The sequence below is a fragment of the Perognathus longimembris genome, chromosome 28 (genome assembly GCF_023159225.1).
Source record: "Perognathus longimembris pacificus isolate PPM17 chromosome 28, ASM2315922v1, whole genome shotgun sequence".
Taxonomy (NCBI): domain Eukaryota; kingdom Metazoa; phylum Chordata; class Mammalia; order Rodentia; family Heteromyidae; genus Perognathus; species Perognathus longimembris.
Window position 1 is genome coordinate 105102796 of NC_063188.1, and position 26360 is coordinate 105129155.

A 26360-nucleotide genomic window follows, 5' to 3' on the forward strand; every position below is an offset into this window, starting at 1 on the left:
TTTCCTGGCACATGCAAATAAACTATCATTGTGTCTTTCAAACTTAGTGTTTTTTGTTGTGACTGATGTTATTACGCCTCTGTTATTTGAAAAAAAAAGGCAATCATTTTTGGTATGTTTGCCTTTTGTATGTGTGTACATATGCCTTTGTTATGTTTGTGCATTTGTGAGTTTTTATGAAGCATATTTAATTGCTTCCTTTGTTGCTAGTAGCAGATCTATGAGCATTTGAGGTCCCTTCCCAAGTGCTCCCATTGCAATACAGCCATCAAGACAGTGAGCATGCTGGGGTTTCATGTTACAGGTTATCTGCTTTAAAATAACAGCAGCCCTGAGCTTTGGAGTCCGTTTTGAAAACCGCTCTGCTATTGGTGGAGATATAGCAGGATTGCAGCCAAAACTTCCCTGCATTTCCTGCCAAAATCTGTGTCAGACTTAAGACACATGCTTCTGCAAGCTTCCATGAAGGTTGTTAGCAAAAAAAAAAGTTTTAATCTAGAGTTGGGTTCCAACCTTCTGTAACTGCTAGCATTGGAGGCCGTACCACTTCTTTATAAAGCAGCTAGAACCTGGACATAAAAGGGAGATTTTTTTTTAATTTGCTGGGCCTGAATTGAATGTAGAGCCCTTTCTAACTTCAAATGGAAGACATATCCACCTCTTGATTATTTTGGAGCATGAGAGTATTTTTTTTGTCTCTCTCTCCCCACCTAAGATTGTACCAAAAAAAGTACCTTGTCTAATTGAAGTCATTTCATTGGATTTTGATCACAACTAATTTTTATGTGAAGTTTTGATTAAACTTTCCTTCTGGAGAATGCCTTTTGAAACATTTTTCCGTGGCTGACTCATTTCAACGGCTTAGTGCTCAGTGGATATTGAAGTGTTCAAAATGTACAGAAAATGGGCAGTGGTGAATATTTTCATGATGTCTTATGTGCACCTGGTACAAGGCTTCAGTAATCAACATGAACCAGTGAAGGTAGGTGAGCTTAGTTTATAATGTGGTAAACTGGCTTCTGTACAAGATTTTCTTTCTTTGCCCTCACTATTTTGGAAGCAGTATGAAAATGAAGAGCACTGTTAGTAGTGGATAGAGCACCATTAGCAATGAACAGGATATATATTGCATTTGTAGCTGACTGCTCTGTTTCCTAGGACTAATACGTTTCTTGCCATGAGTATTTTAAGATGTTGGAATTTCTTGGTGATTGCTTCTTGGATTCTTGGGTGGGTTGTAGTATAATGTGAGCATTCTGAAATCTCTTCAGATGGAAAGCTTTCAGTTGTATATGCTAATGACACATGGTTTCCTAATGAAGCACTGATTTTATTTTTTAAATCTATAAGTAGTTGTACAAAGGGGTTTCACTTTGAGATAACAATTTGAGTACAAGGTATCTTGATCAATGTCACCCCTTCTGACTTTTTTTATGACACAAATAATTTTATGGGCCATTTATTTTCAGGTAGTTCGTGAGCAGCAAAAGTTGGTCTATTTCTTTAGTAAATTGAAGATTTTAATGTTTTCTATCAGTTTTCTTTGCCAATCAAGGATTGCCATAATCTAGAAAAATGTTTTCTCAGAGGTTGTTTTGGCTTTTGGCTTTTTGAAATGTGTATGAAATTCAATAATAAATCTACAATCAGATCTTTGGTTCTAAGAGCAAACATCAAGGAAAGCTAACAAATTGAGAGGCATGCAAAAAAATTAAATGGGGTGTTACTAATGTGGGAATGGTATTTTACCCAATTTTAAGCATTTCAAAAGATGATACATTTTAAAACATTTTGTTTTTCATAGTGTTTCAAATATAATTATTTTGACAAGAGCGATGCTATATCATTACTGGTTTAGGAATGAACAGGCAATAAAATGTCACGAGTCTTTTTGTAGCTGTTGTTTTGCAACATGCATTTTCATCAGGGATCATGTTGCCCTCAACAGGGAAGAATTAGTTCCTGGTGGGAGTGGTGAACTTTTTGATATGTAAAGTGAAGACATGCATGCGGTCCATAAACAGATATACAACAAATCTGTATTGAAATTCTCTGTGAAAAATATCTAAAAGGCTTTGGCATGGAATAGTTACTTTGTTTGGTAGCCTTCACCTTACTATCTTTTCTAAATCGAAATACACATGAGAAACTCTGTTCCAAGACTGAATGTGGAAAGGAATCCTATTCTAAGCATATGTAACGGGAGTAAACCTTCTGGCTTGTGTAAAGCAGGTACAACTTTGCAGAATGCCCAGCTTGTTTGTGCTGGGCTCAGAGAGTTTTAAAATGTTTCCAATTTACTTGAAAACCATATGTTTATTTGGTAGTACAAGAGAGAACACATTATTGGAGATACATAATTTTTGAAAGTTGTTCAGCTCTTTTAAAGAGCGCAGACTCCATGACTCTCAAGCTGTCTTGGGAATAGCCAAGTTTGAAATGCTTTACACATTTATTTAACAGGGCAGTGGAGAAACGCAACTGCATTTCCATGTGACATGAATGTACTTTCATGCATGGAGATATGGCTGTGCATGCTTTCAAATACAACTGGCAATTTTTTTCTCTTAAATGTCAGAATTGCTTTTTAGAAAGTGAAGCACCCTATAATGAGCTTATAGCCAACCAATTCCTTGCTAAACTAAATTGTTTCTGATATGTAGGAAAGGATTGCTTATAGCTAAATAGAAGTAGATGTGACTGGGTGATGAGAGATAATGATGTGTATCATATGGTTCTAGTATTCCTTTAACAGAGAAAAATCGAAGAAACACAGTGTGTGTGTGTGTGTGTGTGTGTGTGTGTGTGTGTGTGTGCGTGTGTGTGTACGCCAGTACCAGGGCTTGAACTCAGGGCATAGACACTGCTTCTTAACTTTTTGCTCAAGGCTACCACAGGTCAGAGCTCCACTTCTGTCTTTTTGCTGGTTAATCAGAGGTCAAATTCTCACAGAGCCAGGCACCGGTGGCTCACACCTATAATCCTAGCTACTCAGGAGGCTGAGATCTGGGGATCGTGGTTCAAAGCCAGCCCAGGCAAGAAAGTCCATGAGATTCCTATCGCCAATAAACTACTCAGAAAAAGCCAGAAGTGACGCTATAGCTCAAGTGATAAGAGTATTAGCTTTTAGCATAGAGAGGCTCAGTGACAGAGCCCAGGCCCTGAGTTCAAGTCCCAGGACCGGCAAAGAAAAATAAACTCTCACAGACTTTCCCACCTGGCTTCAAGCTGCGATCCTGATATCTCAGCCTCCAGAGGAGCCAGGATTTCAGGCGTGAGCCACCAGTGCCAGACACTGGCACCTGGCAGCAATGCATTTCTTTTTGTCCTTTTTTTTTTCCTTTCCGCTAGTCCTGGGGCTTGAACTCAGGGCCTGAGCACTGTCCCTGAATTTCTTTTGCCCAGGGCTAACCGCCTGAGCCACAGCACCACTTCTAGCATTTGCTGTTTCTGTGGTACTGAGGAATGGAACTCAGGGCTTCATGCGTGCAAGCACTCTACCACTAAGCCACATTCCCAGCCTTGCAACAATGCATTGCGTAGCCTGCTCATGGCACACTCCTTTTCTCTATCCTATTTGAACTAACAAAGTCATATACAAAAATGCTATTGCCATCATTCCTACTCAAATGACCCAATGAGCTCTTATCCACTTTTCTATCAGGCATAGACATAAGGAATTTTTCCACTGATACTGTCATTTATAACCTTAGAGTTAAATGTATTGAATTCTATGCGTTGGCAGATATCTCTTCTACCCTACTTAGTTATAACTAATCACTGGTGAATGAAACATTTATACTACTATAAAATATTATGGTACCGAGGATAGAATAGAATCCCTCAATTTTCTATCTTGAGAATACTATTTCCTTTATAGAATAATTTTAATTTAGAAATCCTGATTTAGACCTATGGACAATCTTTCAGTATAGACCCATTACTAAGAAAATTTCTAGAATGAGAATAGGGTATTTATATCCATGGATGATTTTATGAACAATCTGAAGTAAGAGAATCTGAAGCTCTCAAGCATATTTATTAGCACACTAGATAAAGACGCTAAAGAAATAAGGTTAAAAATGACAGCATAATAGTTTCTGAGCAGTTTTCAGGTCTGAATTGTCATAGCACATGATATGAACAGAGTTTGAGAATTTATTGTAACTGGGGATGAGGGTTGAGATGAAATGAAATGAGGCAGAGATTATATATATATATATATATATATATATATATATATTGCAGATTGCTTTTATTTTTGTGAGAGTATTTTTCTATTTTACTAGTTTCTGAGTCTTAAAGTCCTTCCCAGCAGAGTAGGACATTATAAACCAAGGAGAGCCCTTATCATCAGTCCCCCCATCATGAAAGGCTTGGCTGTTTGAGATACTAATTTTTACAAAGAATAGCCTTTTTCTCTCATTAGAACTGTCCAGTATTTGGTAATTCAATCAAAATTTTTCCGTACAGGTTTTTTTTTTTTAAAGGTGGAGCATCTTTAATGGTAGCTGAGTGTTGTTATAGGAAAAATGAGTAAAAGCATCAGCAGTATTTAAGATAGAGCATTAAAATCTAAGTTTCTGGTGAATACTACTAATGGATAGAAGAGTTATTTTGTGACTGTAATGAACCCTACTCCATGTGATTTCAAGTTATGGATATCCAGACATAGCATATGAATGATATATAGGTTTTAATTACTTGCCAACTCCTCCTATGTACTGAACTAGAAAGATGCAGCAGGAAATAAGACACATAATTTCTAATCAATGTCACTAGACCACCCCCTACCTTATCTAGTCACAAAAGACTAGAAAGTGCAAACTTTTCTTTTACTCAGAAGATAGAAACCTGGACATGATGGTAAACCATATTAATAATGATCACATCAAAGTGTAGTCCCTCTTTAATGTTTCTGAGCATACTTTATCTCTAAAATGATGAAAATATGTCCAGTCTTACAGCAGCATTGGGGCATGAATTATATTGAGACAGCCTGGGCAGAGCCAGAGGAGACAAAGTTCATGGATTTCCATCACGTCTCCTTTAAGGAACTGAAGAGCCTAGACTTCGCTCTCATGCTTAAAATACAACCTCAAGAAGATAAGGAACAGCCATGACCAATCACTGAGATAAAGTGTGTTGAAGGAAAACAGGTTATTTCTGGTGTTCAGGTGGCTTCTTCTCCCTGGAAAAAAGGAAAACTCTCGATTCAGCTCAGTAAAAATTTGTAGAATGCACTCATATGTGCCAAGTATATGAGTGGAAATCGTGTGTGTGTGTGTGTGTGTGTGTGTGTGTGTGTGTGTGTGTGTGTGTGTGTGTGGTCCTGGAACTTGAACTAAGGGCCTGAGTGCTGTTCCTGATCTTTTGTGCTCAAGGCTAGCACTTGAGCCACAACTCTACTTCAAGCTTTTTGCTGGTTAATTGAAGATAACAGTCTCATGGACTTTCCTGCCCAGGCCGGCTTTGAACTGTGATCCTCAGATCTCAAACTTTGAGGAATGTTCTGTTGGACATTTGGAGGAATTTGAAGGGTGATTTTGTCTTTCATTTAGGATGATTTCCTAAAGCAACCAATCTCATCAAGCTGCTTAGCTAACAAATGTATCTTCGCCATTCAATCTTGAAAAAGTCACAAGCAGCTGGCATGAGATGAAAAAAAGGCTTAAAAATTCATTACAGGAAGATACTGGTGCAAAGACTGGACACACTGGCTCAAGCCTATATATTCTAGTACATTGGGAGGTGGAGATTGGGGCATCATGGTTCAAGGCCAGCTTGGGTATAAGAATTCTCCAGACTATCTCAGTCAATGTCTGGGAGCAGTAGGTATACACCTGTCATCCCAGTGACAAACAGAAGTACAAGCAAGAGAATCACAATCCAGGCTCTCCTAGGCATAAATAAAGTGCAACTCTATCTTTGAAATAGCCAATATAGAAAGGAACTGCAGCATTACCCGAAATGATATATTACCTGCTTAGCAAGCAGCAGCCCCACAATCCAAACCCCATTATGTACTCCTCAAAAATCATACAAATATTTTAAACCCAAAATGTATAACTCAAGGGAATTTAAAGAGTAGCACTGTTTCTTATTGTGCATTAGTCATCTGTTTCCTACTGAAGATTAGTAGACTTGTACAGAGCTCAGGCTCCAACCTGGTCTTTGGAATTAAAAATCAGTTTTTGCCATGTCCTAACTTAGGAGTTCTCATTTTAAGTTACTTGGGAGACATTTCGTTTTTTAAAAAACAAACCTTTCCTGTTGGCATAATTTTAAATAGATAGTTGGCACAGATTTTAGAGACTTGCTATCATCCTTCACCTAGCTTCTACTAAGGAAGTTAAAAAACAACAACAAAATCTCCTGACAACAAAGCTGCAGCCCACAACTTGAAATGAGACTGTGAAGATGAGAATCAAGGGTCAGTATTTTTGGAAGCTTCTTTCTAGGTAGATTCAAAGTGAAGCCAAGGTTGAGAGCCTCTGTTCTAAACTGTACAGAGTGTAGCCATCCAACCAGAAGTATGGCTATTGCCTTGCCTTCTAAGTTTCATCTCTGTACAGTGTACATTTACACAGTAATAAAGTGGAATTGCAAAGACTTTAAGCCTCATATTTTAGAAACTGACTTGTGGTAGCAAAGAAACCAGAAAATGAGTTGCTCTTTAGGAGTGAAATTGCTAATGGTCTTGCATTGATTACAAAAATAGGCTGCTGCTATAATGAAAAACAGATCTGACTATCTCTTTTATTTCCTCTTGCTAACTGTCTTTTGGTTATTTTAACTTTGATTAGCACTCAATCACATAGTAGAGAAGAATTACGAGCAAGTGATTTGGCAAAAGCTTAGCTGTCAAAACCACTGAAATCAATGATTTAGGAATGTTAGTGTCTATATTCATACTTGTTCATGCTTATTTTTGTATTGTCCATGTAAGTAATATAATGTTAATTGTATAAAAATCAATCAGTGCTGGAAGTCTATTGGAAACAATAAATAGCCGTTCTTGACTCTGTAAATGAATGTCCCAGATGAATTAGTTGTTAGGTTTTTATTTTGTTGAAGTGTTACCATTTCCATTTATAATTGTGAAATAACTGGGTATCATTTCTAAGTTATTCCAAATTAGATTTTAAATTATGAGGAAAAAGTATGCTTAAATAATTTTGAATACTTGGGTAAACACTGCAATTTTGCATGACAAAGCAAATCATGAATCATGTAATGACTTCAATTCAGTCTGGAGAAGTGATATTTTTCTCCTGAGTTTCCATGATTGGATAATTTAAAAATATTTTTGAGATAGAATTGAAACCTGTAAGAACTATGAGGTCATACATTGGCCTGTATTTATGGATTCTATTAGGTGAAATTTCACCACAATAAATAAAAGTCTTTTCATACACAGTACAATGTAATCTTTAAAGAGCTATTGGGTTGATTTGATCACTTTCCTGTGGAAGCAGTATAGTCACAGTATTTTAGTTTAAAAAAAAACATTCATTTTGAAGATTAAATTGGATATGAAGCTGTTTTGTTGTCCAACTAGAAGATGAAGAGAGACTATTGGCAGATGAGCCTAATGTGAAATAATTGAATTTCAGAGTTGCTCAGTAGCAATGTTTCTGTTTCATCCTTAGAGTTCTTAAATAAAGAAGCTGTGACAAGCCACAGAAATTCAGTGCCAATTCCAAAAACCCTATTAGTGTTCCCCAAGTGTCTCCCCATCCTCCTCCCCATAATTTACCTTTCTTCATATATCACAGAAAAATTTAAAAAGAAACCACAGGTCTAAGAAAGTAAATTTTCAAAATGAGGGCTAGGAGTGCATTTCATAAGAGAAAATCATGTTTTAAAATTCAAAACATGCTTTCAAATTAAAAACTGACACAAAAGGTTAGATGTTAGGAGATTCAATTTTTCAATTGCTTTTTCTTCTTTTTCTGATGGTAGTCTCCAGGCCTTTATGGACTAGATTCTCAAATAAATAGTAGATATGAAAACAATTTTTCATTGGTCAAAAGATTAATATAATAAAAATCTGTATTACTTTCCTGTGGTTACTGTAACAAGTAAGCACAAATACGATGACTTAAAAAACAATGGAAAAGGGGCTGGGGATATAGCCTAGTGGCAAGAGTGCCTGCCTCGGATACACGAGGCCCTAGATTCGATTCCCCAGCACCACATATACAGAAAACGGCCAGAAGCGGCGCTGTGGCTCAAGTGGCAGAGTGCTAGCCTTGAGCGGGAAGAAGCCAGGGACAGTGCTCAGGCCCTGAGTCCAAGGCCCAGGACTGGCCAAAAAAAAACAATGGAAAAGATATTCTAAATTAAGATGTCAAATGCATAGAATCTTTCTCCATCTCTTACTTCTCCCAGCTTCTGGTGGCTCCAGAAAATTCCTGGTTTATGGCCACATCACTACAATCCCTGCCTGTCTTCACATGGCCTGTCCTCTGTATTTATTCCTTTTCCTCTTCTCTTATAAGGGCACTGGTTATTGTATTTAGGGTTCACATGGATAATACATCATCTCAAAACCCTTAATTTTGTTATATCTGCACATATCTTTTCCCCAAGAAAGGTAACACTCACTAGTTCCAAAGCATTAGGAGATGAACATATCATTTTTAAGTCCACATTCAATCTAGCATAATATTTCTTATGAGTGTATTGACAACCCAAGAGAAGAAGTAAATCTGTGATTCCATCATAAGTAGGCAAATTGTATATCAATGTACGAGATATCTTTTTTCCTAGGTATTGGCATACATTTGAATAATCTGTCTAATTTCTTTACAGATCTGCTTACATTTTTAAGTATCAGCAATGAAGGTTATGAAAGAATTAAGTAATTTTCTCTTAAACCGATGTTTTTGTTTTAAGCAATCACCTCTGTCAATGTTAGAACGATCTGAACAGCAGATTAGGGCTGCTTCCAGTTTGGAAGAACTCCTTCAGGTTACCCACTCTGAGGACTGGAAGCTGTGGCGATGCCGGCTGAAGCTTAAGAGTTTTAGCAATATGGACTCTCGCTCAGCATCCCATCGGTCCACCAGATTTGCATCATCTTACTATGACATTGAAACACTAAAAGGTAGGTGTGTGAGTGTGCAGCAAATTCTTCCTCTGGGACATAGTGATAGACACACCGACTTTCTCCAAAAGTTTGAGTTGGGCAGGCATAGGTCACAGTGAGAACCAAAGGGAATCTTTGATTTTATAGGTTTGGTATTAGGATAGAATCTTGATTTTTTACATACATACTACACAAATAAATATCTTCAACATGATTTTGAGATTTACAACCAGCACAAAAGGACATTTCAAAATATAGGAATAAATTCCACTCAAGAGATGTGAGAACAAAACAAACCCAGAAAGAGCATCCTTAGTTAAAAACAACAACAAAAACAAAAAAACAAGCTGGTTCATGCCTGTAACCCTAAATAGGAGTCAGAGATCTGAGGATCACAATTCAAAGCCAACCAGGCAGGAAAGTCCATATCTCTTATCTCCAATTAATCACCTAAAAACCCAGAGTGGAACTGTGGCTCAAAGTGGAAGAGCTAACATTGAGAAAAAAAAAAAAAACTCAGGGACAGCACCTAGGCCCTGAGTTCAAACCCCACGACCAACAAGAAACAAAACAAATTTTAAAAATCAAGTTTACATAATGGAAAATTATAATCTAGATATTCATTAACAAAGAGCATTCTAATACCATGCACATGTAGATTTTAAAAAGAGCAAGAATAGCTATCGCTATTTTACTTCTTCAAAATCTTGAGATTTTTCGTAAAAGTGAAAAGCAGAATGTGGAAGCCGAGTTTTCATAATGGGGACCAGTGTTACTAGGAACTCAATGGAGAAAATTCTCAACACAAAATAGACTCTGGACTAAAACATAACATCCAGTTGATACTCCGTATCTGCAGGCTTCTGCACCCAGGGATTTGACCAATGATGGATGGAAAATATTTGAAAAGCAATTGCATACATACTGAACATATGCAGACTTCTTTTCTTGTCATCATTCTCTAAACAATGATATTCTATTAGTCATGTGGAGAAGATTTAAAGTCCATGAGGGAGTGGCATGGGCTACATGTAATACTACCCTATTTTATATAGACAGCTCGGCCACCAAAGGATTTTGTTCTTTGAGGGGCGAGTACCTAGAGGCAATCTACAAATATAAAGGAACTTCCTATTGCCTTCTTGGAGGGGCCTCTGATGTCTCCTTGCTCTACTTCCAATGATTTCCAGACTGAGATGCAGACCAAGAAAACTACCGTATGTGCCAACTGTGCCTTCATGAATGAAAAAACTTGTATGGCCTTGAATAGGCACTTAACTTTTGATGACATGTCAAGAACAGCACAAGAAGCTATTGTGACACCATTGATCTAACATTGTAGATTTGAATAACATGATTGCCTATTACATGAGTATATCTATTAAATATTTAAAATTGACGAAATCAAACGTATTCTTTTCTTTCTACCCAGACTTGTCTTTCCCTTTCCATCTATTAATATATGATGCTGCACAGGACTTGGCTGGGGGAAGGCTATGTATAGATGAAGGCAACTTCCTCAGCAGTAGAGTGGACACACGTGTGAAGAAGACCATGCGTTCCCATGTAGTACTGTGTGTGTGAGTTGAGATGGTAAAAAATATGGCCAAGGGGTTGAACATCCAATGATTGCTTTGTGGCAAATAATTACATAGATTTTATGAAACAGGGAAATCACATCTCATTAGGAGATCAAAGGCCTGAACCAGATTATCTATCTGAAGGCCTGAGGTGAGCCTGGACATGCTTTGAGAAGACAAGAGTTATCACAAAACCCAGAGTAAGGGATGAGAGAACTGAATTCATGGCTCCGTGGTGAAGTGCTGCCAAGCAAATGGAAGCCCTGGAGGTCAAAGGTTATTATTGCCCCCCGAAAAAGCAATTTAAAAAAGTCAGTGAAGTTGACATTTTCTAAGGTGGAAACCACAAAAAATGATGGAATTTGCAGGCTCTACAGCAGTAAATAATCAAATCATTATGCTACAGCAACTATAATTTGTTATAAACTCTCCTTTGTGGATTTCAAGGTAATTCCCGGGCAATCATAAAAAAAATAGAGTTATAAAGCTTTTACTTAGTGGCCTTGCTCATAACTGCATGACATTTTGATTGAAAATGTCCCCAACTTTCAATACTTGGTTTTTAAAAAGAAAAAATGAGCAAGCAAATTCTAAGTAGAATTTTAAATAAGGAGTATTTTTATAGCTGATTACTTCTTTTCCCAAAGATTCATGATGAATATTAGTAAATTAAATAGTACTTATATTAATGCTTAATTGAGCAATTTATCTCTTCTGTTAGCCACTAAAAACTCTTTATATAAATACGCATAATGGGGAATTTTTAAAAATTTTCTCATTATAGAAGATTAGTATTATGAAAAATGTTTAGATAAATTAGGTAGTATATACATGGTGTTATTTTGTATATTCAGTAATTGAAGAAACAACATATGAAGAAAATTGGGGTAAAGAAATAGAAAAGGAAAAATCAGATAGGCAAGGTATTTTAGAGAATTATTTAGAGACTAGGGTCAGTCAGATCTCAGACAGCAATATCATATCAATATACTTCAACCAGAAATCCTATCTATTTCTTCTATTAAAATATGTGTTCATATGTGGGTATGTAAAATAATCCAGGAGAGACCAATTCAGATTTTTAAAGATTAAAAAAATGGTGAGATGTTTATTTATTGCATCATACCACTTTACCCTAAAATGGACTAACATAAGCAAACATTTTATAAATCCAGTGTCTGTGACTGTGAAATACAGATACTACTTTTCCCAGCTTCAGTGTCTCACTGGAAGCTAAAATCAAGAGGTGAGCCTAGGCTATGGAAATCTCAACAATTAATGAGGGTAGTTTGTGTTTCTAAGTTGTTTCAGTGGTTGTTTGAGGACTCAGCTTCTCACAGGATCTTGGAAAGAAGGTTCCTGTTGCTCATTGACTGTTGGATCAAGGCCTCATTATTTCAATCCAACATGGCTGCTTATGTCAAGAAAGCCTATGATCTCCAGAAAGAAGAGAGAGGGGTGGAGAGAAAGAGGAGGGTAACAGAATCCCATCTCTTTTGTATTCTCTTCATCCAAAATCAATCACTAAGTTCTATCTGCACAGAGAGGTGTGGAACTATAAAGAGCATGCTTCACTGAAGACTGAGGATCAGATTTGAAGCTGTCTACTGTAAGAGACTTTTTTTAACCATACTCCTAACATATGATAACGTCTGCAGTTCCATCCATGACAAGCTGAAAGAAAATCTTTGTTATCTCTATTAAAAAAAAAGGAAATCTTTCCAGCAGAATAGCCATGATGAAGCTATACAGCATCAAGAATCAAAGTGTCGGGCTGGGGATATATCCTAGTGGCAGGAGTGCCTGCCCCGGATACACGAGGCCCTAGGATCGATTCCCCAGCACCACATATACAGAAAATGGCCAGAAGCGGCGCTGTGGCTCAAGTGGCAGAGTGCTAGCCTTGAGCGGGAAGAAGCCAGGGACAGTGCTCAGGCCCTGAGTCCAAGGCCCAGGACTGGCCAAAAAAAAAAAAAAAAGAATCAAAGTGTCAATCTCTAAATTAATAAATAAACTGTGAGAAAAATCAAGCCCTTTTTTAGTTTACAATTAAGTATAGTATGACATTTTCTTTTTATTTCCTAGGAGTCATTTCCCTTTTTCCAGTGGCCATCAAGTTAGCTATGCATAGCCAGAACATTATTCTTGCCATTAAAATGAGTGGGCTTATTTCATTGTTTTATATAGAAATATTTGGAAGTATTGGACACTTCCAAATGCGAAAACACTGCTATGAGGAAAGATTGATTCCACTTCAGTGTCCATTCCTGTGCGTGCCATGTTTAAATCCCACAGTAAGTTCTTTAACAGCCATCAGAAACATATTTCTTGATGGTACTAAAATGTATTCACCCCTGACTCTAAGTAGAAAAAAATGCTATCCAGTTATGTCTCTTAAAATTTGCTTGAACAATACTATTTACATGTTATATATAAAATAATTCCATTGACTTATTTATTAGCTTCTTCACATGGAGCTAACATGGCTATTATATACAGAACATGGTGATCTTTCCCAAGGAAGGGAAAAACCTTCTATGACCATATGGTATATATAGAACAGAACACAGATTTGGGATTTAATTTTTTTTGTTAGTAGTAGGGCTTGAAATCAGGGCCTGGGCGCTGTCCCTGAGCTCTTCTGCTCAAGGCTAGCACTCTATCACATTGAGCCACAGCTCCACTTCTGGTTTTCTGGTGATTAGTCAGAGATAAGAGTCTTATACACTTTTCCTACCCTGGCTGGCTTTGAACTGCGATCATCAGATCTCAACTTCCCGAGTAGCTAGAATTACAGGTTTGAGCCACTGGCAACCAATTGGAGTTTATTTTTTTCTTTTCCTTTTTTTTTTTTTTTTTTTTGCAAACTTTTCTTAGAGGACTGATAAGAATAGCCATCTAGCAAAAGGAACACACAGCAAAAATGTGACCACATCTCTCTATATTCAGCACGTTGGCACATGCTGGTGTAGCAGGACCATTTTGTCTATTGTCCCAATGAGCTTCTTTTCTGCAGTTATAGATGAAGAATGGCAAAGAACACAGTGCAGCCCTAGAGAGACATGTGTGGAAGTTGCCAGTGAGCTGGGGAAGAGTACAAACAGGTTCTTCAAGCCCCCATGTGTAATTGTGTTCCGGTGTGGTGGCTGCTGCAATGAAGAGAGCCTCATGTGTATGAACACGAGCACCTCCTATGTTTCCAAACAGGTATGAGGACATCGCCATGATGGTTTTGGCAGCTACCACTGGCTTTGTTGCCAACCACTGTGCTAAATGCTTTACATGCATAATCTTATTGAATTCCTAAAAACTAAACAAGCTAAAAGAGGATTTGATCCTCCTTAACAGATGAGAAACCAGAAGCTCAGAGAAATAATTTACTTACACAAAGGTAGACAGGTAGCCAATGACTAAGCTGGGATCCTAACCTGCTGTATAGCACTCCAGAGTCTAAACTCTTACCAGCCACTATCCCTCTAATGCTAATAATGTCAAGAATTAGAAAACATACAGAAGTGACTAGAACAGGTTGATCAAAGAAATGAAAACAGTCATACTGTAATGTGCATCTGTTAGCTTCTGTGTCATCCACCTGAAATGTCTGGGAGTGTTTGGGATGGAAGAAGAGAGAAGGAAGGGTAAATTGCCTAGGACTATCACAGAGGGAGAGTGGTTCTTATCCTTAAACTGAAGAGTCCCGAGTGACAGTGGAGCCCAGGGCTGCTGGACTGGCTGCTGCCACCACCAGCCCTTAGCCTGGCACGGAATGGGAACAGGTCCTGGGAGAGAAGAGAGGCACCATTTATTCCAACCATGGAGGTTAGTGACCTGGGCACAGAGCCTAGTGGGGAAGGAAGGAGACAAGATGGTATCTGAAGAGGCAGAGAGAATCTCCAGCACAAAAGACCTTTGAAAAAGTTCTGTAGCATCCATGAAATAAATATTCTCCTCTTTCCATTAAAAAAAATCTCCTTTGCCTAGTATATATGATTTCTTTTCTATAGCTACCATATTCGTGTAAAGTTTATTAAAGTCTTAAGTATAGAACAGGAGGAACAAATTTAGGAAAATGTTATTTAAAAAAACACCTCAAACTACATACAAACTGGAACTCAAACTACATTCCTCTTGGTCCTCTATTGCAAATTCATTGCTTGACAATATTGTGTCACTTGCCTCTGATAAATTCTCCTCATGATCATGAGAAGAAGTACTACAAGAAATTATATATACGCCAACTTCATCCATGGTAGCCAATTTTCTTAATGTCAGTTTGTTTGGTTAATAGGTTCACTTATTCTTAATTTTGTTCTCCTTATCAAAAGTTTATTTTAAGCTGGGGCACTGGTGGCTCATTCCTGTAATCCTGCTACTCAGGAGGCTGAGATCTGAGGACTGTGGTTTAAAACCAGCCCAGGCAGGAAAGTCTGTGAGACTTTCCAATCTCCAAGTAATCAAAATTTAAAAAGGCAAAAATTGTGCTGTAGCTCAAATGGTAGAGTGCTAGGCTCTAGCAAAAGAAGCTTAGGGACAGCTTCCAGGTCCAGAGTTCAAGGCCCACGATCAGAAAAGAAAAAAAATCTTTTAACTTCGGGGTTTATATTCCTTTTCTTTTTGGGGGAGAGGTTGGGTGGGCCTTGTACCAAGGATCCTTGTGATCTCACTCAGCTCTTTTGTTCAGGGCTGGTGCTCTGCCACTTGAGCCATGCCTCCATTCCAGCCCTTTTGATAATTAATTGGAGATAGATTCTCACAAACTTTTCTGCCCCGGCTGGTTGACTGAATTGGTGATTTTCAGAGGTCAGCCTACTGAGTAGCAAGGATTTGGGGCATGAGGCACCAGCAGCCAGCTCGTGTTTTCTTTTGCGAATACCTTTTAGATAATTTTGGATCTTGTGAAGACTCTGGCCTCTAATATTTGACAATCAGAAATAAATAACATAAATATGACCAAGCATCAACTGTTAGTAAAACAAAGCCTGCATAATGTAAGATGGTTAACTTGATGATTGTGTTACTCTCTGGAGAAAGCTGAAGAATTGTGCAAGATGAAGTTTAGGCAAAGCAAACACTAAAATTACTCTTACTTATTCTCATGGAAGTTCCATTACATGGTGAAAGGTCAGAATAAACACAATCTTAATGTATTGTTTCCACTTAATAGATAGTTGAGTACTTTGTTTTGACTGCAGTACTCAACAACTGGTTCGTATTAAAGATTGTGCTCAAGTATAAATGTAGAGCAGATTTTTCCCCCAAATATGCATATGTGAACATTTTAATAGAGAATTTCAAAACACTCATCTCCAAGTTATGGATCACGTGGTGAACTACTTATTCAAAGAATGAATAAATGAATACTCTATATAGTAAACATTATGTGGGATGGGGATTGAAAGGACAAGTCATTAAAATCAAGTTCAAAATCCTCTGCACATCATACAACACTAGATAAATACATAATCTCTTTGTTTATCTCTTTCTTCATGTGGGGAATGAAATGATAATTTTTTGAAAAATCTCACCATATACTATTTTAATGGGGGTAAATAAATGATTAATAAAGTGTGGTCAGGCATGGAAGGCTCACACCTGTATTCAGGAGGCTAAGGTCTGAGGATCATTGTTTGAGGCTAGTTGAAGCTGAAAAGACTTCCATTAACTAGCAAAAAGCTGGAAGTGGAGATGCATAGCTCAAAGTGGTACAGTGCCAGCTTTGAGCAAAAGGACAAATGAGAGCTCAAAGCCCTGAGTTCAAGTCTAGTACTAGTACACCCCCACACACACACCTATGCACACGCAGTAGTCATAAAGTGCCTGTTGTAACAGGCTGAGGATATAGGAACACAGAATGACATAAGTTTTCATTTGGAGCTGATCTTAGGTCAGCTACTCAATGCTGTGAAAAAAAATAAAACACTGTAAAACTGTGGCTTCAAAGAACAACAAATCAGTGTCATTCAAGTATATGAGATTCAGTTAGTTTAAGAGGCATGGCTGTGCTTGGCTTAAGGGTGTAGTGTGAGTCTGGATCTTTTCCCTGTGTCTCTCATTCATTGGACCAGCAATCCTCTTAGATTATATTCTTCTTATGGTTATAGATAAGCAAGAGAAAAATAAGTTTTACAAAGCATACAAGTTCCAGTTCATACTTATGTCATGTCTACTAATATTCTGCTGGCCCAAACTAGTGACATGGCTGTATTCAAAGTCAAGAGATGGGAAATTATAATGGAAGGGATAAGTAAATGGTTTGTATAATAATCAAATCCATCAAGTTCTCACAAAACCTCCATAGTTTATTTAGTTCCTACAATTTTTACTCATATTTAAAGTAAGAGCAGAGGCCAATGTCATTTCACATAGATATAAAACGAAAAGTTTATGACATTTGAAAAATCATGAGCTGGGCGCCAATGTCTCATGCCTATAATCCTAGCTACTCAGGAGACTGAGATCTGAGGATCATGGTTCAAAGCCACCCCAGGTAAGAAATTCCCTGTGAGACTCTTATCTCCCATTGACCACTCAAAAGCCAGAAATGGAGATGTGTCTCAAAGTGGTAGAGCACTAGCTTTGAGCAAGAGAGGTCAGGGACAGCACCCAGACCCACCACCACCTCCACCACCAACAACAACAGCAAAAAAAAAAAAAAGAAAGAAAGAAAAGAGGAAAAAAGAAAACAGAAAAAGCATGAGATACTTCATAAAGTTGAATAAACTGATTCCTAGCTCCTCATTCCATCATCCTTCATCACTAAAAGTTTCATTCTTATTGGACAACATTGCTAAGGTCACTACCATAAATAAGAAAGGCAAAAATGCAGACTGTGGAACATTTTTAGAAAAGAATAAAGTAAAATACGATTATGGTTATCTTTCTCTATTATAGCTCTTTGAGGTATCAGTGCCTTTGACATCAGTACCTGAATTAGTGCCTGTGAAAGTTGCTAACCATACAGGTTGTAAGTGCTTGCCAACGGCCCCTCCCCATCCATACTCAATTATCAGACGATCCATCCACGCTCCAGAAGAAGATCGGTAAGCATTTCATGTACTAGATTATTCTTGTTCTTGCCTTTTCCAAAGCTGTGTGTGGAAAAGACCTCATTAATTATAGTCATAATTTTTTTACTCATTCATTTTTTAGCTTCAATGTCAGATCTCCTGTTAGTAACAGTTTGGTAAGTAGATTTTTATTAGGTGTTTAATATATAAGAAAACCCAAAAGCTTGGTGGTTATAATTCACCAACTGTAGACACTTTGGTTCCTGTAAGTTCTCTGTTCTTAACATGCATAATCAAGTGCAGTTGTAAAACTGTACCAGCATCAAATTTGGCATGTGTCCCCTCATTCTAGAGCAACCATTAAATAAATTCATTTCAGGGTAAAATGAATTATATTTTTAAAAAAAGGATTCCTGGAATCATTGAAAATGGCATAACTATTAGTATACAAGTATCTCAATGTTCTATTTTAAATCAATATAAACTAACATGCACTGGTGGTTCAGGCCTACAATCCTAGCTACTCAGGGGCTAAGATCTGAAGACACATGTTCAAAGCCAGCCAGAGAAGAAAAGTTCAAGAGGCTCTTAGCTCTATAACCAGCTAAAAGCCAGAGTGGAAGCGTGGCTCAAGTAGTAGAGCACCAGCCCTAACTGGAGAATGCAAGGCTCTGAGCTCAAGCACCAGTACGGGGTAGGGTTTGAAAAATGAGTTAATTGACTTTAAAATTTTTATTGAGACTAAGTTTTGTGATTCTTGATATATAAGACAAAGTATCACAGTCTGATGTGCTCTGAAAACAAGGGTAAGGATCATTGATTTGAGGGAAAAAGATTTAATATAGGGGAACCATTAAGGGCAAATTGGAAAGACTGCATAGAAAGATTAAAATAGCTAAGTTAGACAACTTGGATTTGTAATCAAAGTATTATGTGGCAGGTGAAACACAGCTTGTGATTATATGCTAGTTAACATTGAGCCAAGAAAATACTTGTGTTTTCCTCAAGCAAAGATTAAGTGTATGGGAAAGGAACATATATCTGTCCTTGAGATCTTCCTCCTGCCCTAGCTAGCATTCTTATTTCCGTTCTAAAGAAAACAATCTCAGAAACAATTTTAGAACATTATTTATATTGGGTAAATAAACTGTTAACAGCTATAATTTGCCTAGTTTTAACAACTATCTTTTCTAGTTTTCTAAATTACAGTCTGGTTTCTGAAAGTCACCCAGTGGAATATTTATAATTACAGAATTGCTATCTAATAAGATACAGTTTACACATACGAGTTAAACTCTCATAACTATCATATCTTGTGGTGAGAGCATTTGAATGTGCTCTTAGCAATTTGGAAATACACAATGCATTTATTAACTGCAGTCACCATGTTATTCAACACAGTAGATAAAAAATGTTTGTTCCTCCTGTGTGACTGAAATGAAAAATAAACACATCAGAAATGTGACTGCTGATACACTTGGAGATTTATTTATGGTTATGATTAGTCTGGAAGACTATTTTAAATCTGGTCCTTTGGTTTCTTTTCCTAGATGCCCCCATTCCAAGAAACTCTGTCCTGTTGATATGCTATGGGATAGCACCAAATGTAAATGTGTTTTACAGGAGGAGAATCCACTTGCTGGAACAGAAGGTAATGATAGCAGTAATGAAATTACTATATATAGTATATATATATAATAGTAATACAGTATATATAATATATTTATATACATAGTATATCGTATAATATAAATAGCATATATATACTCATATATACTATATACTATAGTAGTATAGTATATAGTATAGTACATATAATAGTAATAATAGCAATAATGCTACCAATTAATGTTATTGAGTACTTATCTTGGCCAAACTATGTTATAATCTATTTTATTAATTTTGCCAGTCCTGGGGCTTGAACTCAGGGCCTGGGCACTGTCTAGCCTCTTTGTACTCAAGCTTAGCACTATACCACTTGAGCCACAGCACCACTTCCAGCTTTTTTGAGTAGTTTATTGGAGGTAAGAGTCTCATTGGGGACTTTTCTGCCAGGCCTGACTTTGAAAGACGATCCTCTGATTTCAGCCTCATGAGTAGCTAGGACTACAGGTGTGAGCCACTGGCGCCAGGCTGCTGTAATTTTTTATACATATTTAGTCTTCCCAACAATTTTTACAATTACAGTTGAGATGTACAATAATTTCCTCAAGGTACAGAGCTAACAGTAGTAGGAGCAGCCAGATTCTAGAGCCCTTTGCTGTGATATATAAGCCTACCAATGGCATGAATCTGCTTTAAAATCTCAAAGAAAAATCAAAAGTAATTAAGAATGTCCCAAAGCATTGCATTCAAAAACAGCTTTAAACTTTAATGAAAACTACCTCAGAACTAAACACTATTCAACCACAGTTTACTAACTCATTTGTATAAAAGTCTCACAGGAACATAAAGTAATTTTGGACTCAGTTTCTTTGAAATACATCATGTCAAAACATGCCAATAACTTGAAAAACTAAATGAGAAATACGGGAAATCTTTTCTGGAACTGGAGTAAAATAAAAACAAAAATAATGATTGGCTCAAGATGGATTGGGACAAAACCAGGCTAGCCTCCTTGCTCATAATCTACAATTATGTGATTCTTAGGGAAAAGGAAGGCATTTTCAAATTTATTTCCCAGGAGTCTGACATAGTTCCACTGAAAACAATTCCAAGAATCGTGTGATTTTAATCTTGCTTGTTTTAAGCTGTAATCAACAAACAAGAGCAATAGTGATTCAATATTAAGAAATCTATTTTAGAAACTGTAAATAATAGCCTAATTTCTATTGTTCTCTCAGCTTCCGTGTTAAGTGTTTTCATGAAATCCCAGTCCAGGGTTTGAGATAAACCTAAAGTTCATATATTTCAACTACCTAGGGCTGAGGATATGGCCTAGTAGCCAGAGAGCTTGGCTTGTATACATGAAGCCCTGGGTTCAATTCCCCAGCACCACATATACAGAAAGTGGTCAGAAGTGGCGCTGTGGCTCAAGCGGCAGAGTGCCAGCCTTGAGCAAAAAGAAGCCAGGGACAGTGCTCAGACCCTGAGTTCAAGGCCCAGGACTGGCAAAAAACAAAAAAACAAAACAAAACAACTACCTAAGTAGACATGGGCAATCTTCTACTCCCTTCTCTCTGAGTATTCAGATACCTTCTACCAGAATTAAAATCAAAATCAAGGCAGCAGGGAGGGCTGCTATATTAAACTTAAATCTTCCTCTCTCCAGAACCATTTTCCAATGGAATATAATGAGTCACGTGTATAGAACTTATATTTTATAGCATAAGATGAAATTAATTTTAACATATTTTATTTATTCCATTAGAAAAGAGTGTCATTTCAACGTGCAACCAATACAAAATATATTAATAAGATACCCTACTTTCCTTGTGCTAAGCCTTTTGAGTCTAATTTGTACTTTATATTTTAGCACATCTCAATTCATATTGTCCATTTCATGCTCAATATCCACATAAGGCCCAGAGTTATCTCAGTGGACAGTCCAGCTCCTGAACATCAATTCATTGGTTCAGTTCTCATCCTGTAGGGCCTTGTAAGACTGATTCTAAATCCTTCCACATGTGATTCATTTTAAAATAGGATTAGAAAGTTATTGGGGGTGGGCGGCGCTGGGAATATGGCCGAGTGGTAAAATGCTTGCCTCACATACGTGAAGCCTTGGGTTTGATTCCTCAGCACCACATGTATAGAAAAAGCCAGTGGTAACTCTATGCTCAAGTGGTAGAGTGCTAGCTTTGAGAAAAAAGAAGCCAAGGACAGTGCTCAGGCTCTGAGTCCAAGTCCCAGGACTGGCCAAAAAATAAAAAGAAAGTTACTGTGGGAAGCAATAGCCATAGAGTTTAAATTCTGTTCTAGTTGATGTTTCCAGGGCACACAGGTTCTGAGACAGAAGAATTTCGTGTAAGGGCAATGCATTAAAGGGTGAGAAGAGAGGCAGTACAGCCTGATGCAGTTGCTATCAGCCCATTCTATGGGGAGTGCAAGCTGGGCCCTCTCTTGGGGTGCATTTTGAATAACCACGGGAAGGTGCTGGGCCTACAAACTAGTGGGGACTTCCTTAACAAGGGACTTAACATTAGCTGAGGAGGGAGTTACTGGGTAGGAACTCATTCCATACCCATCTATATCATGGTGGAAAGACTGACTAGTGGCTAAGGCGAGAAATGGTCTGACCAGGAGAATAGGAGTACTTAGAGATGGAGATGAGAGAACTTAGCGAGAGAGAGAGAGAGAGAGAGAGAGAGAGAGAGAGAGAGAGAGAGAGAGAGAGAGAGAGAGAGAGAGAGAGAACCACCTTAGACCCTTAACAAAATCAAACTAGCACAGTATGGAAGAAGATGAGCTGATCCAGGCCAGAAAGGAAGCAGGGGACCTTTGGGAAAGTTATGGTTATTCTGGAAATGAGATATACAAATAATCTAGATCGCAGTCCCTTCTAATTTTCACCGCCTGTAATTTCCTAGTATGCCCAAGTTCACATTCATTTCTCCAGTAGTCCTACCACATTGATGACATATACTGAGCTTTCTGTTCACTAAACATCTTTCCCACAAATGTGGCTGTTAAGTCATTGCTTTTTCCACAGTGACTTTTCTTCCCCCCAATGAGCGCATTTGAATTGGTGAAATACGAGTCCAATTTCTTTTTCTATTGTTACAGTCAGGTCATTATTCAAAGCTGTTAAAATAAACAAGTAAAACGAAAAGAAACAATTGAAGAAGTCTCTATTTTTGTAGTGTAGAGTATTTAGGACATTCTTTCCTTTCTCAAGAGAGTCATAATTTCAAGAATGTATTCCAAAAAATGTCATCCACTTATTGTTAAGATTATACATGGAACAAGGTTGAAGACAGAACACATTGATAACACACAGCCAGTATGTCTGAGCTCAGTCTTCCCTTCGCCTGTAAGAGAGATAAGGGCTGCCTCTCAGCTACAGTTTGCTGAAGTTCAACACTTTGGGGATTGTGTTTTGCTCAGCCACCCAGTGGAGGTAGTCCTGTATGAAATGCTCTGAGTGGATCTCTCCTGACACCTAGTGGTCCATATGAATTGTTAAGCATTTCTTTATCTTTTAACAAAACAATCTTGGTTTGCCCCAAAGACAGCTACTTCACTGCCTTATGGTATACACCGCTCACCTTTTTCCTCTTCACATAATCAGAATGGAGTTTCCAGGATGTCTATTCCATATAGTTTCTAAAACACTCACCAATTAAAGAGCAGTGAAAACTATGAGATTGCATGATGGGAGATTACCATTTGAGTCAAAAATGAGAGGAAGAGGAGAGGGTGAGGAAGAAGAAGAAGAGAGAGAGGGAGAGTGGGAACAAAGAAGAGAAAGAAGGGAAAGGAAAGACAGAAAGAGAGAGAGAGACTTAGCAGTTGTTATGGTGAGAAAATTCACTTTTATCATGAGAGGGAACTTTCATGACATTGGGAGCAGTGGAGTAATATAAGTAGGTTTGAGTTTGAGTAGATTTGAGGGCTAAAACTTGTGGTGAGATGTGTGAGAGGCCATCTTCGTGAGAAACACAAGGTACTGAACAAAAGCTTGGCAATTGCAGTGGTGATGGTAAAAGTAAGCTGTGGGGGGTGGGGGGAGGGAGGGTACCAGCCAGAGGCAGGAGTTCCAATGGCGAGGGTTCAGGAAGGTGAATAAGGTTGAACTCCTTTATGTACATGTGTGAAAAACAAACAGTTCAACCTGTTGGGATTATTTTAAGAAGGATCTGGTAAAGGAGAGAGATGAAGGAGCTGAGTTTGATTGAGATACATCGTACATGTACATATTTGTGGTAATATTGCCATGAATGCCCCTTGTATAACTAATATGTGCTAATAAAGCACCTTTAAAAGACTGAAAGAAGCCAGGCACTGGTGGCTCACACCTGTAATCCTAGTTACTCAGGAGGCTGAGAACTGGGGAACCTGGCTGAAGCCAACCTGGGTAGAAAAGTCCCCATGAGATTCTTATCTCCAATTAGCCACTCAAAAACCAGAAGTGGCACTGTGGCTCAAAGTGGTAGAACACTAGCCTTGAGCAAAAGAGTTCAGGGACAGTTCCCAGGCCCAGAGTTCAAGCCCAACTACAGACCAAAAGCAAAACAAAAACAAAAAAAAATCCCTCAAAAACCAAATGAAAGAGCAAGCTCAGGGTTTCAGGACTGACTAGTGTGTTCAAACTTAACAATTTCTTGCATCCAGAATGATGGTTCCGGTCCCTAAAGGAGGCAAACTGGGAAAGAAGCATATCTAGGGGAAGAAACCCATACCTTTTCCCATCAAAATGTCAAAAAATGCCAAGGGACTAGGCTCATATTCTTCCAGAGTTTCTATCTTTTCTTTTTTTTATTTTTGCAATGGATTTCAATTCACTAATTAGGATTGGACACAAAATACCAATTATCCAATTGTTTGGTACATTTTCTAGAAAGATCCATGGGCTAAACATGTCAAAAACATCCCAAAGCATCTTCAGCAGAATGTATCTTTCAGTAAATAACTATGGAATCACAGTTCATTGCCTCTGTTTTGTCTTTCGTATCATTGTATTCATCTGAGTTGTAGATGTGCTCTACCATTGCTATTATCATTCTGGGAGTTCTGAAGTGTATTGCTGCAACGCAAATATTTCCATTCTGCTCTCCTTTTAATCTCCTAAAAAACTGGTAGCAGTTCACGCATAACTCACAGACACCATATCTGTTATTACAAATGCTTAGTTGTCACCTACGTAATTATCTCTAAAATACCTTAGAGACATTCAGCAAATGGTATCTTTCTCACAAATTAAAAACAAAAACATGAAGTTTGTGTTTGCGCTGGAAAATCAGAGATGAATCTCTTTAATCTTGTGACTAAATTAAAGGCAAAATCCTACAGGAAAGGAAATTGGGTGAATCCAAGTTATATGAGGATAATGTAGAATCTACAAAGTATGGATATTCATATGACCCAAGCTACAGCTCTTGGACCAATATTGTTCTGTTTCTGTTTAGACTACTCTCATCCCCAAGATCCGGCTCTCTGTGGGCCATACATGAAGTTGGATGAGGAGCGTTGTGAGTGTGTGTGTAAAACACCATGTCCCAGAGATCTTATCCAGCACCCAGAAAACTGCAGTTGCTTGGAATGCAAAGAAAGTCTCGAGAGTTGCTGCCAGAAGCACAAGATTTTCCATCCAGATACCTGCAGGTCAATGGCTTTTTCACTTTTGCCTTAACTTCATTTATCAATGATAATGATAAATGAAGTTAATGGCGATGCCATGTTGATTTGATAAGGATCTCTTCTGAAGCTATTTTTTTCCCTCAGTGTCCACATCCCTTTCCGAGAGAAAAACACAAGTTTCATAGCTAAGGAATAAACAAAAGTGTGTAGAGTTATGACTAATTGAGAAGTGAAGAAAATCCTGCTTGCTAGTATGAGTTGATAGTTCTTAACCAACAAGGAAATTGATGAAATTTAAACAACTATTGAGGGGAGGGGAGAGAAAGAGATATCAGCAGACTCAGTTTCTTTTTCTTTGATGAAGGGGATGCCACTAGATTTACATAAGCAAGATTTTTTTTCATGTTTCACTCGGATGTTACTGTTTGGGCTTTAATCAGTGTTTTAAATCTATATGGAATAACTGCTTAAGATTTGATATTGACATTTTAAATGACCTTTGAAAACACAAGCAAAGCAGAACAGGGTTATTCCTTTGAATTCAGTTCTTGATGCTAAATTCTCATCTTCACTTTCTTTTGGGACAGCTGTTAGGACTGGTGCCCTTTTCACACTAGAACATGTGCAAATGGAAAACCAGCCTGTACAAAGCATTGTCACTTTCCAAAGGACAAAAGGGCTTCCCAGGGGTTCCACAGACAACAGAATCCTTGACTCACCTTTGTTCCAAATTCCCTATACCTGTCATTTTTAAACAGTAGGAGGCTTGGCCAAGTTGCTGTCATTGTTTTTCCCCTTCAGGTGTTTGGGGGGCGGGTGGGAATCCATTTTATATTGTATCACAGTGAATCAAACCAACCGCACATTCAACACCAGCTGAGTATTCCCTGGTTTATTGACAGATGACCTGTAGCTGAAGATGTCTTTGCATAGCAAGGAGTGGAGAGGAAGGCACCTGTAGAACCCATAGTTTTTGATGCTAAGAAATGTTTGCTTGTCATTGAATGACACATGCCATAGGATTGACTATTCAGAACGGATAGGGAACAGTGCAGTCTCTGAGTCTGCTGCTAAGTGCAACTCTTATGAATTAATCTGATTTTTGCTTATGCAGACACTTTTTGTATGATCAACAATGACTTCTAACCTCTGTTGAGCTTGTAGCTTTTGAATTTCAGTAAACTACTGTCTGATGTCTTATATTTAAGTGTATTTAAAGGAAATAAATATCAATATTCAAACCATGGCATTTTGTTTTATCTGATCTATACAAATAAACACACAATTTATTACACAGTTTCATAAATAATTCTCATTTCTTTTTTAATGTTGTTATTTTAATTTTTGTTCTTTTTTGGTGGGGGGGGCAGTCCTGGGGCTTGGCTTGAACTCAGGGCCTGAGCACTGTCCCAGCTTCTTTTGCTCAAGGCTAGCACTCTA

The 26360-nt window shown here is 37.8% G+C and overlaps 1 protein-coding gene across 1 annotated transcript; it reads left to right on the forward strand.

Annotated features, from left to right (window-relative positions):
* On the forward strand, positions 1-26156 carry Vegfd (vascular endothelial growth factor D). The gene is made up of 6 exons (XM_048335796.1): positions 1-982; positions 8902-9112; positions 13691-13881; positions 17566-17714; positions 19232-19332; positions 24749-26156. Exons 1-6 carry the CDS (start codon positions 893-895, stop codon positions 24970-24972), a joined length of 966 nt encoding a protein of 321 aa, XP_048191753.1. The 5' UTR covers positions 1-892; the 3' UTR covers positions 24973-26156.
* Positions 26157-26360: the final 204 nt, after the last annotated feature.

Coding starts and splice junctions, on each gene's coding strand:
- Vegfd (XM_048335796.1), top strand. CDS start 893: ATGTACAGAAAATGGGCAGTGGTGAATATTTTCATGATGTCTTATGTG. Junction 13,882..17,565: donor CCTCCTATGTTTCCAAACAG/GTATGAGGACAT, acceptor TCTCTATTATAG/CTCTTTGAGGTATCAGTGCC. Junction 17,715..19,231: donor CACGCTCCAGAAGAAGATCG/GTAAGCATTTCA, acceptor TTCTTTTCCTAG/ATGCCCCCATTCCAAGAAAC.